Source organism: Leptonotus elevatus, chromosome 15 (assembly GCF_054856555.1).
Source record: "Leptonotus elevatus isolate MCC_2025b chromosome 15, RoL_Lele_1.0, whole genome shotgun sequence".
NCBI classification, from domain to species: domain Eukaryota; kingdom Metazoa; phylum Chordata; class Actinopteri; order Syngnathiformes; family Syngnathidae; genus Leptonotus; species Leptonotus elevatus.
In genome coordinates, this window is record NC_141253.1 from 13261368 (window position 1) to 13273738 (window position 12371).

The following is a 12371-nucleotide window of genomic DNA, read 5'->3' on the forward strand; positions in this document are numbered from 1 at the left end:
CAATCGCTAGCAAGTCCATTTGTTTGATGTGGCATTTTTCCAACACATTAAAAAATACATTTGCTTTATTGAGATCTTTGTTTGTGTTATACATGAAGAAGCATGCAACAATTTAAATGTGTTTTTGACAATAATGGTATATTTACATGTTCTCTTTTATGCTAGAGTTGACTAGCAACCCAAAAGTCATTTGTACAATTGGGAAACATACACTCGCATACCATATATACATATACACTTACACAGTCCCGAGTATGTAAATATTCCACAAAAACTAGAAGATACTTCTCTTGCTTCCAATTCTCTGCTTTTCCCGGATAAGCACCGATCTTCCTGCAGAAATTCTACGACACCACGCGCCCATCTTGCTTTATCTTTTTGGTGGAGACTACAGTGGTCATCAAATTCTCCTTTTGTTTCAGCACACCGAGCAGGTCTTGGAGCCTCCGCCACCGGAGTTATCCGCTGATTTACAAAGACAAATGTTATGAGAAACATGCTATGCATTGAATCACACAAATATGACCATTCATCTTCGAGTAGCACCTTTACTGGCTGCGGCCGCCTGCTTGGCGGATTTCTGGTCCTCTATAGCTTTGAGTTTTGCCTCGTACTCTTCTTTTTTGGCGTTCCACTCCTTCCTGTTGTTCAGGATTCCGTCAAACATGGGTTGGATTTGTGGGTGGAAGCGTGAGAACTCCTGTGGGAAAAGTACAATTCATATGGTTTGTTTGTCTTTATGGTTTGCTGAACCAGTCAAATGAAGGATGATCACCTTGTAGACGAATGTGCAGACAAAGTCGATGAAACCACATTGGAGCTTGGGGAGATCCGCTGCTTTGGCCCTGTCCATCATGGGCTGGTGGATGCAAAAGTAAACAGAATTGAAAATGATTATAACTTCCACATGTAGGCTCATTTGGTTGTGCGGCGTAATTGCATAGCCCAGGGGTCAGCAACCTTTACTGCCAAAAGAGCCATTTTAGGCCAAATAAGTAACAAAAAAATATGTCTTGAGCAAAACATTGAACATTGTGACGAAAGAAACAGTGCATTCGTTTTTGTCTATCGGACTGAGGGGCCGAGAGCTATTTAGAGCTGCACCAGAACAGAAACATATGCAGCAGCCAATACTTTGAGATTCATTTTCTTTAACCTTACGTCTTCGTTTTTGGATTTTTCATAAATTTTTAGAATTTTCTGCCTGCTTGTCAAATTTCTGGTATTTATGACAATGTATGGACATGGTCATTTTCTGCCTCTCGCTCTTAAGTTATTTTTTTTTACATTTTAGGGCTCTTTTTTTTTTTTATACTTTTTTTTCTGCCTTTCTTGCTATCAATTTTCTTGAAAATTTTATGTTTTCTTTTCTGCCTTTTTTTGTGCAATTCTCTGACATTTTTGTCAATTTCACAACCAATTTATGCAAATGTTATTCTTTTCCTCTTCCTTTTTGGACATTTTATGGTCACTTTTGTGTGTATATATATATCTATATATATGTTTTTTTAAATATATATATATATATTTTTTTTTTTAAGTTTGTTTTTATCAACCTTTCACCTCTTTTTTTGACAATTAAAAAAATTGGACTGACATTTTTTGAATGTTTAATTATTCATTTTTATTTAGTCAATTAATTTAAAGAATACAATATATCTAAAAAAAATAAGTTGAAAAAATATATACAATAATACTATATATATATATATATATATATATATATATATATATATATATATATATATATATATATATATATATATATATATACTTTTTTTTTTTTTTAAGAGATCCACAGGGAGCCACAGAAGAAGGACGAAAAAGCTGCATGCTGCATACCCCCTGAAATAGCCAATGACTTACAATTGGTTGTTGCTCCAGCACCGTCCTCTCCAGGTCACCTTGCTCCCAAAACTCTGCCGCCACAGACAAGGCAACCTACATGATGCAAACACAATAAGTACTGCAGATGGAGCCTGTTTCAAGAATCATGAACGCCTCTCACCTTGCTTTGCACCTCCCAAGGCTTGGTGATGGCGGACAAGTCGCAAGCGGTCATCATCATGGCCCTGCAGTGACAAACATCAGCAGAAGGCTAACGAAAAGTAGCAGAAGTACATTTTTTCCTGTGTGTTTATTGAGTGCACTTACATGAGTATCTCTTTCCTGGTTGTTTCGAGAGACATGAAATCAACCCACTTCTTTTCGTCCTCATACGTGTGAGAAAGGTCGACAATCTTCTGGAACATGGTCCTCTTTCTAGCATGCAAGGAATATTACCATTTATTCCTGTTTATTCTTTGTTACAACGTGAGAAGGGAGTAAGGAAAGCAGCAGCTAACTTGAAATAAAGAGCGAGATCAGTGGCGATGATGGCGATATCTGTGAGGTGAATGACGTGGTCCACCTGTCGCCTGTTCAGGTTCTGGTAGATGTTGAGTGACTACGGGTGAGAAAAGAAAGGTAAGGAAGAGCTGTACGTTATTGTGTTTTTAGGTACAAAACATGCATGTTTAAAAAACAAAAGATGCATTGGGATAACACTACATAACAAAAAAATTTCCCTGTGAAGTTAGCCTGTTTCTGTGTATACGCCTTCTCGGTGATCTAAAAGTAATAGAGTAATAGAGCCTATACTTGTAATCCTAGCCATCGCAAAGAAAACAGTGTATAGTCAAACTAGTAAGATAAACGAGCTAGCTATAATCAACCAATGGCTCACTCTTGTCACAGAATGCATAACAGCAGAGAAATTGGGAAAATGGTCCACTTGTATCAAAATAGTAACCCTAGATCAGGGGTCTGAAACCTGCAGCTCATATAGGGCTCTTTAGTCCCTCTCCTGTAGCTCTCTGTACAGCCCCCCCCCCCCCCAAAATGAGTTTTAGAAATTAATATTTATTATTGTTACTATTCATATTTTATTTATTTATTTTTTAGATAAAATATTATTTAAATGAATTAATGATTTAGAGTTTAAAAATTTTATATTAAAAAGAATGTCAGAGTTGTCAGAAAAAGAGACGGAAAGTAGATGAGAATGTAAAAAAAAAATGTTTATGTTAAAAAAGAAGAAGAAGAAAAGCAGAAAATTTAAAATCCATGAATTTGCAAAGTGTCAGAAAATTGAATTAAAAAGTAACGATACAATTTCCCAAAACAAAAGAAGAAATTCTGAAAATTACCATAAAATGACCGCAAAGTTGCCAAAATAGTCAGATAACAAAAGGCAGGAAAGAAAATGTTCAAAAAGTAGCCATAAAATGTCCAAAAACAAAAGAAGAAATTCAGAAAATTACCATAAAATTTTCATAAAATTGCTAAAAATGTCATGGGAAAAAAAAGGCATAAAAATAAAGGTAAAAATAAATAAATAGCCATAACGTCCAAAAACGGCAGACAATTACCATGTGTCCATGAAATTGCCCCAAAAAATTCAGAAATTTGGCAGGAAATCTAATTATGTATGAAAAACGAAGCATAAAAAATATGCATATTATTATGTTAAAATCTAATGCACTGTTTCCTTCATCGCAATGTTCAAATGTTTTGCAGCTCCAGACAGATATGTTGTTATTTATTTGGCCTAAAAGGGCTCTTTTAACAGAAAAGGTAACCGACCCCTGGCCTAGATCATTGATTCTGGTGTGCCTCTAAAAATGCAACGGAACTACATGCCGAGAGAATCCGCGTTGGAAGGCCTGCGTTATGATAGAACAGCATATCTGATAATTTTTTGCAGCAATCTTTTCAAAGACTCAGCTGCAGTTTAGTCCTGCAACATGCAGTAACCTGTTGTTGTTTTTTTAGGCTAAAAACATTGGACATTCTCACCTCGTCAGACAAGATAAATTTCCCAAACTCAAGATGATGTCGTTCCAAGATGGAAGATCCATGCAGCTTGGCTAGAGGGTTGCCTGACCTGTTGACATGAAAATCACGATTACAATACCTTGAAAAATAAAGCAAGCAAGACTTTGTAATAAAATCAGGCCACACTTACTTGACCTGGTACAAATTATTGGTCCCTCTGTGGTCAATGTCATGAAGGAATCCCGCCGTAATCATGGCCATGACCTCCAAGTCAGTATAGTAGCGCTTCAGCATTCCCGTCTGACCCAAACACACACGATACTCATGAACCCCGCTTGCTTTTCAGGCCCAAAACGTACGCCGATAAATACCGTCAAGAGCGTGAACATGGTCTGTCCCACGTTGAAGCCGTGGCGCCAGTTGTGGTAAGTGATCCTCCTGTAGCCTTTACTGACAGAGTACATGAAACGAACCAGCACCTGAGGAGAATTGATGGAATATGCTTAGAAGGCCCCCTGCCCCCAACTGTTTGGTAGCAAACGTACGCGGGTGCACGATCACCTCCTGAGGGATTTGGAACTTCTTGACGACGCCGACTTCATAGTACATCTGGATTCCGCACTTGACCAGTTCCACCTCTGTGCAGTTGAAATCCGAAAAACGGAACTCGTAGATCTCAAATTTCTTTATCAGGGAAGGCAGGTCTTTTTTCTACAAATCAAAAGTGCTAATTGACGCACTGCATTCGACCCGCTCAACATTCCGTGCGTGAATATTTTTACCAAGATATCGAGAAGCTCCTCCTCTTCACACTCCCATGGTTCGCAGTCATAGACCTCGTGGGTGTTCTGGGAGCGAATCCAAAAGCAGTATGTTAGTATTACAACTGAAGAATCTTTCTGAATTAAAGATGAAGACGCTACAACGCTACCGACCAGGATGTTTTGAATTTCATCATTGCGACATTTAACGTGGTAGAGCACCATGTCTTGCGCAATGTCTTTGCGGTTCTCCAGCTTGTTCATCTTGTCGTACGTGTCCGTGTTCAAAGCCGACCAGCCTAAGAACTGGGTCAAAGCCTTGGAAACAAGCGGCGCCACAACATCAGGACTAATACGGTAAAGTTCACTCGATTATTGGATGGCAATATGAAAATATGAATCATGCCTCCATGAGCTGCTCATCCTGCTCGTCGAAAGGCTTTCCATCTTTTCTGTTGTAAAAAGTGGCCACGCCCACGATCTCTTCCTTCTTGTTGACGATGGGGAGGGAGAGAACGTTCTTGATGGTCCAGCCGCCGCTGTCCAACGCCTCAGTCTGGATCATAAGAACGGCAAAACCTTGCGTTCATCGAGTAGTATGACGACAGGCTTTGCTTTCGCCGCTCGTCATCTCTCACCTGGAAGTCGAACGTCTCGTCCGCCGCTGCGTTCATAATGTTGCAGATCTGAGGAGGACAAAACCAATAGATGGCTTTAGTTATGCTCATGAAAGCACAGGCGGAGGCACATATTGTTGTAATGACCTCAAATGGAACTCACAAAGCCACTTTCAGCAACATAGGTCGGCAAACCGCTGCTCAAGGCCCAGTGATCTGCTGGCGGATTACTGCATAGCAAATAAAGACGTTAGCGTGAGCTAATTCGCAGACATTACATGCCATTTTTAAAGATAAACTAATCCCAGATGATGAATTTATTGTGTGACAACGATATTCACTTATGTTGAAACGCCAAGGCGCTTTCACATGGCGGCACGGCACAAGTTTACCCATATTAGCAATCAAGCCGAAGTAGCATGGTGGTTTTCCGGCTGTTTTGTTTGTAGAGATGCAGCAATAACGGCAATATTGTGATATTGCCATACCATTGTCGTTTTCATGTCACGAAAGCAACACGTCTTTTTAAAAGGTGAGGTTTTATTCCATTTTATTCCATTGTGCAGTGCTAGCGCCCTCTGGTGGTTAGTTTAGTGCATGTTTAATTTGAATTAGTAATGTTTTGGCCACTGCGGCGGTTATCTTTCAAGTATATATATATATATATATATATATATATATATATATATATATATATATATATATATATATATATATATATATTATTAAGGGTGCTAAAAAAAAATCGATTCAGCAATATATCACAATATTACAGTACACAATTCTCGAATCGATTCGATATGCGGCCGAATCGATTTTTAAGCATAATTTTTTTTATGGGAATATTCAACAAAACGTCTTACTTAAGGTTAGGATTTAGACATTAAGCATGGAAGAATGTTATATTAATGGAACATTAAGCCTAAATATTTTATTTATTTTCTTTTTTTTCCTGGAAAAAAAAAGCCTTAATATTTTATTTCAGTGCTGTTCAAACATGAAACAGACTGCAACCTGTTTGTTAAATGCAGTGGCTCAGTTATAAGTCAGAATTTTCAGATAAATAAATACATTTTCATACAAATCTTACAGTGCACATGTACAAGTTTACTGATTTGTATGTTCAAAATTTGAGTTAAAAAAAATCGCAATAATCAATTTATAGATTTGTATCGGGATTAATCGGTATCGAATTGAATGGTGACCTTTGAATCGTGATACGAATCGAATCGCCAGGTACTAGGGAATTCACACCCCTAATACATACATATATATATTTTAGTAGTATCATGAGATTTTTTTTTATATCACCAATCTCCTCACAATATTGTGATAATAATCGTATCGTGATGTTTGGATATCGTTCCATCCCCATTTGTTTGTAATCTGTTGCAGCTCAGGAATATGTATTTCAATGGAATTCCAATGGCATCACAGGATCTGCGGTAGTTTACACTTATGCTTTGATATCAAACATTTTGTGTTTCTAACAAATGTATTTTGATATTGTATGTTAACTCAGAACTCTCAATAAAAGACGATTTACTTACGGTATTACTTTAATGTCTTCCTTCCCGTGTAGTATATAATCAATGATTTTGTAGAAATTGATTTCCTTGAGAAAAAAAAAAAGAGAGCAGAAATATTGACTTTATGGAATAATTTTCTTTCTCATTCCGAAAAAGAAAATGAGTACCCTTCCGTCAGGAGTTACGGGCCCAGAGTAAGGTGGCTGTTCTCCCATTAATACTGGCCACACGTCAAAGAACTCCTGAAAGACAGAAACAGAATTATGTTCAGTTAAAAGACAAAAAAAAAAAAAAAGGCCAAGCAAACACAAAGAACGAAACAAAGAAAACTCACCTTCTCTTTGGTCATGTCAAGTAAGCCGACAGAGTAGCGGTCACAGTTGAGGTAGGCTCGCACCGTGTACAAGGCCTTGTGGAACTGCCGCTCAATGTCGGTCAGCTCTTCAAACACTTTGTTGGCCGACCACAGCAGCAGCTGGAATACACACATGCAGGGACGACAACCAAAAATAAAAGAACGGAATTCTAGAACACGTTTGATGTCATTCACGGATGTCGTTAGTGTGCAGTCTCTCGCGATCCGAATAGGATGTACAGCACGTAATGAATTGCGATGGTGATTTTCCTCAAATTGCTTCACCTGTCCCTTGCGCGTCTCGCAGTTGTGGAGGTAACTCAAGTGGTAGATCTTCAAGTTCAATGTGGCAATTTTCAGATACTTTAAAAAGAGCTGCAAAGGAACACGTGTGCATTATTAAAAATGTTTGACAGTACAAAAACGTGTTTTATTTTTTATTTCTCAAGTTCATTTGTGTGGGACTAACATCTTCATCCTCATTTGTAAAATGTGGCCCGCTGGTTTTATTGAGGGCCATGATCACGGCCACCATGTCTTTGCCATTGAGAATGGGTGTGGCCAGAACGCTCCTGGTCTCATAATTGGTGAGCTCGTCCACGAATGGACTGAAGTACTGGCTCTGAAACAGAAAATACACAATATAAATTAATACGGTAATATGACAACATGTAGTGTTGGATTAGGCTTGAATTAGTAGAAGCCATTTTGGATAGATTAGACCTTCTTCCACATATTAAGATAAAAATCTTTCTGGCGTCCAGTAAATAGTTCAACAGAGAATAAAAACACTTTAATTCAAATATTACCCTTCCACAAATTCTTAGGAACGTTAATTAACAGTTTTCCACAGATTACACAACATTTTGGAAGCAACCATCATTTTCTAGCATCAATATTTAAAGGGGCCACTTAATACAGTACACATTGTCGTTCTTGAGAAGCTGATGGAAAAGTTTAAAGATATACGCAGACTCCAAACTCGATCTGTTGTCCATTACTGCTGACTAAATACAAGGGCCGTGTAATCCACGCCAGCAGAGCTGCAAATAAATGGATTGTCTGACAAGTGGATTAAACCTTCACTTGGTCAACTGTAGCTGCATGGCTGAATTAATTCACGAGCTTGTCTTGGCCTAAAAGTGTTAACAGGGTCCTCAAAATGATGACCACATTCTCAAAATCGACTTTATTATGATAGCATTTTAGCCTTATTAGCTTATTATACTGTTTAAAGCCTGTACTATATATATATATATATATATATATATATATATATATATATATATATATATATATTATTATTATTATTTTTATTTTATTTTTTGTGTGTGTATAGTTTTTCTTTTCTTCTTTTGTCTGATTTAGCTCGACTTCAGACATTGCCAAATAAACAGAAATTGAGGTGGTTAGGTGTCGGTTTGCCGCCAACTACTGGTCGTACTAAGAACTACACGCTACTTTATAATAGTGGTTCGTTGGCCCGCTTACCTCTTTGATATCCTTCACATTCACGGTCTTCTTGGTCTGGGCGACATGACCGACTATCCCCAAGTCCAGCGGGTAAACGATCTCGGAATCGGGCGGCACGACACACTCGTCCAGCTCGGCTTGGGTGCTGACGTTGAAGAGTCGGGTGGCCAGCTCGCCAACGCCGTTCCTCTGCCGGTACATGTACAGGCTGCAGCGGTCGGCGTGGATCAACGCGCTGATTCTCTTGAGGATTTTGAAGACTACTTTTTCCATGTTAATGTTCTCCTGCATGTCTGTGATCAGGTTATACATGATCCGACTTTCCTCCACCTGGGGAACAAAGACAGAGTAATCTTTCCGATTTGGGGTCGGATGTGTATTTTTGGTTATTTTTTTTACCTACCTGGCTGAGTTCCTGAAATTGGCTGAAGTCCACCTGTTTTTCCGGGAGTCCCGACACCTTGGATATGGCGCTTTGGGTCATCTTCTTGGCAAAGTACTCCTTAGCAAAAGCCGGGTTCCCTTTAAGGAACTTTTCTACGTCCTCCTTTTGCGCGGCCATTTTTCCCCTCTGTGTCCGCTCCGGCTTTGACCTTTGCTGCCAATACGCTACCTCCAAATATTAACAGACAAAGCGAGCTGAAAACCAACCAAAATCTGCTGTGGGATCCAGTTTGGGCCTCTGCCGTAATCCAAAACGTTGAAAACAAAAAGGTAATAAAGTGCAGGTTAGCAGTAATAATAATAATAATAATAATAATAATAATAATAATAATAATCCCCCCCTGTGTGCTAGTTGGATGAGAGCCCTGATGAGAAGGCAGGAGGCTGAATGCAAACAATCCTCACGCCCTCAGCAGATGCTTGTGAAGGTTAGCAGGGGATCTGCCGAGTCAGGTGATCATCTCCTAGCCCACATGGGGCCCCAGTGATCCCAGTCATATCAACCAATGACTAGGCTGGCATTTGTTAGAAATCTCTGCCCAGCCACTTCCTTCAAGCTCTTCCGGGGGAATCTCAGCGCAGGCATGGGTCAAAGGAAGCATCCTAACCAGATGCCCGAGCCACTTCATCTGGCTCCTCTCCGTGCGGAGGAGAAGCGGTTTACGAGCTCTTATCTCTATAGGAGAACTTATTTCGGGTGCTTGTAACCGTGATCTTGTTCTTTTGGTCCGCGTGTGCAAAAATGGGGGAAATAGGTATCGAAGCAGGGTAGATGCTCTTCATGTGCATATTACAGAGATTTTGTTGGGTCTGTCATATTTGTGGTTGTATTTTTTTGTTCGTTCTCTCAAATGACTGCCTTGCAGTTTTGCTTCTCTTTTCAGGGCCATCTCCACACTCAAGCTCTTTAAGTGCTTATTAAACAAGACCTCCTCAAGCATAAGCCTGATTTAGTTCGGTCGCGGGCTGATTATCTCTGCACCACAACTATCTCTGGGCTCTTTCAAATGCCACGTCTGTTGTTGTTGTTGTTGTTCACACCTTTGCACCATAGGCTGCGCTAATGGATTGTGTAACATAGGTTTCCCTAAGCACCTTAGAAAAGGTCATATCAATAATCTGTTTCCACTATATTTACCGCCACACTCACCAGCTGCAGTAGAAATAATGACCACCAGGTGGCAGAAAAGTCATACTTAAGTACTGCAGCTTTTCTTCTTTGTCCACTACCTAATACGTGCTGACGTGTCCTTCTTGGGGAGAGGGATGCATATACAGTATTAAAAACGGTTATACAGGATTAGGGTGATAAAACGTCCTCTTTTGGGACATTTGGGTGGACAGACCACTTTTTTTTTTTACACCCTGTCTGGGGGTCCAAAGGGTTTTATGAATTCAAGAAATTTCATTGTACATGGGTCAGCAGCCTTTACTGCCAAAAAGAGCCATTTTAGGCCAAATGAATAACCAAAAATCTGTCTTGAGCCGCAAAACATTTGAACATTGTGATGAATGAAAAAATGCGTTAGGATTTGTCTAATGTACTGAGGGGCTGCACCAGAACATAAAAATATGCAGCATCCAATACTTTGAGATTCATTTTCTTCAACCTTACGTCTTCGTATTTTTTCCTTTAAATTTTTCAGACATTTTTAGACTTTTATGCCTTTCTGTAAAATGTTATGGTAATGGTAATTTTCTGCCTCGCTCTTACTCCTTTTTTTGGACATCTTATGGCTAATTTTTTATTACTTTTTTGCTATACATTTTCTGGCGTTTTGGGCAATTTTGTGAACATTTTGTTTTCTCCCTTTTTGTGCATTTTTGGCAATTTCATTAACATTCATTTCTGCTTTTCTTCTTCCTTTTTGGACATTTTATGGTCAGATTTTTTGTTTTTTTAATCTGCCTTTCGCCTCTTTTTCTGACAACTTAAAAATGTGTACTCTGACATTTTGAATGTTTAATTATTCATTTTTATTTACTCATTATTTATTTAAAGAATACAGTATTTCACCTAAAAAATATGTTTACATTTTTTATTATTCTGATAAAAAAAAATTGAGATTCACAGAATCCAGAGGCTCCAGAGGCACAGGTTACAGGCCCCTGACATTGCATAACTAATAAGAGGTGGAGTGCACCATGTTACCGCGACTTGTATACCACGATCTCGAGGCTAGGCCGAGTGTCCTCTTTTTTGGAAATGAAAATATGGTCACTCTATACAGGATATAATTTATTACCCTGATTAACATCCACTCCATTCGCTAATTGATACAAGATGTGTCAGAAAAGTTTCAAACCCAAAGTACAAATTAGGCCAGATGGACAACCTACATGTCAACAAAGATCATGTGGGGTTTTGCTTTGTTCAGTGCGCGAGAAGAGGCGAGAATTGCGGAAGGACAGCTCCCCTGATCAGAATACTGTGAGCATCCGACAGTTCCTGGTCAAGAAGAACATCACCGTGTTGGAGCAACCTCCCTATCCCTATGTTAACTCTTTCAAAAACTCACACACACGCAACCTGAAGAACTATGCAAAAAAAAAAAAAACATGGCGGGGCACAGAGAAACCATGTGAGGAAAAAATACCCAAAGGGATCTCATCCATACTCAGAGGAATGACAACCCATAGCTAAAGGGAGCGCCGCCATCCCAGAGAGCCTCGGCCCAGATTGACCCGGCCTAAGAAGCCTCTAAGAGAACCTCCACTATGAGGCACCGCATGAGGAAAACACTGGAGCTAAAAGCTAAAAGGCAACAGAATAGAAAATGCTAAAAAAAAAAAAAAAAAAAAAAAAAAAAAAAGTTATAAGCAAAGCTAAAAGACAATACAAAAAAGAAGCTTAAAAAAACAACTAAAACTGTTTAAAATGTAATTTAATTTAAAAGGGTATCAATTGGTCATCAGGAGACAGGGCAATGCACAGCTGTGTATCATCTGTTTACACGGATGTTGACGATGATACTGTGTAAGCTGACGCTGTGTCGAGAAGAAGAGAAGCATATAAAGATTAAAAAGTATTGGGCCAAAAATTGAACCTTGGGGAACCTCACATTTTATATCCATGATAGGAATAAAACCGGTTAAAAGCAGTGCCAGAGACGCAAAATGTGATGATCTACTGTATCAAAAGCAGCACTTCGATCGAGTAGCACCATACACTTGATTATCGATCATCATTGGGGTCAAGGGTCATATTTTGGGGAAAAGATGTTCATAGCAAATCCCTGCTGAAAAATTAACACAAACAAGTCATAATATTGACCAAATTAATCGTGATTGACAATTATAATCATTTCTTTCCTAGACATATTACATGGAACATCTTTTTATTCAATAGCTGCCGTTGCACAATGAGTCTATTTGA

General features: G+C 38.9%; 1 protein-coding gene across 1 annotated transcript; it reads right to left on the minus strand.

The window, feature by feature from the left end:
- Window positions 1-47: 47 nt before the first annotated feature.
- Window positions 48-9546, minus strand: pde6b (phosphodiesterase 6B, cGMP-specific, rod, beta). Its single transcript, XM_086096814.1, has 23 exons — window positions 8955-9546; window positions 8570-8881; window positions 7548-7700; window positions 7364-7453; window positions 7058-7198; window positions 6891-6965; window positions 6745-6809; window positions 5358-5424; window positions 5216-5263; window positions 4984-5133; window positions 4752-4895; window positions 4599-4664; window positions 4378-4527; window positions 4188-4295; window positions 4007-4116; window positions 3838-3925; window positions 2346-2446; window positions 2155-2262; window positions 2009-2072; window positions 1867-1941; window positions 776-859; window positions 547-700; window positions 48-465 (listed from the first exon to the last, which is right to left on the minus strand). The coding sequence occupies exons 1-23, from the start codon at window positions 9111-9113 to the stop codon at window positions 419-421; spliced, it is 2559 nt and encodes an 852-aa protein (XP_085952940.1). The 5' UTR covers window positions 9114-9546; the 3' UTR covers window positions 48-418.
- Window positions 9547-12371: the final 2825 nt, after the last annotated feature.

Coding starts and splice junctions, on each gene's coding strand:
- pde6b (XM_086096814.1), bottom strand. CDS start 9,113: ATGGCCGCGCAAAAGGAGGACGTAGAAAAGTTCCTTAAAGGGAACCCG. Junction 4,665..4,751: donor ATGAAATTCAAAACATCCTG/GTCGGTAGCGTT, acceptor ATTCGCTCCCAG/AACACCCACGAGGTCTATGA. Junction 860..1,866: donor TGCTGGAGCAACAACCAATT/GTAAGTCATTGG, acceptor TGCATCCACCAG/CCCATGATGGACAGGGCCAA.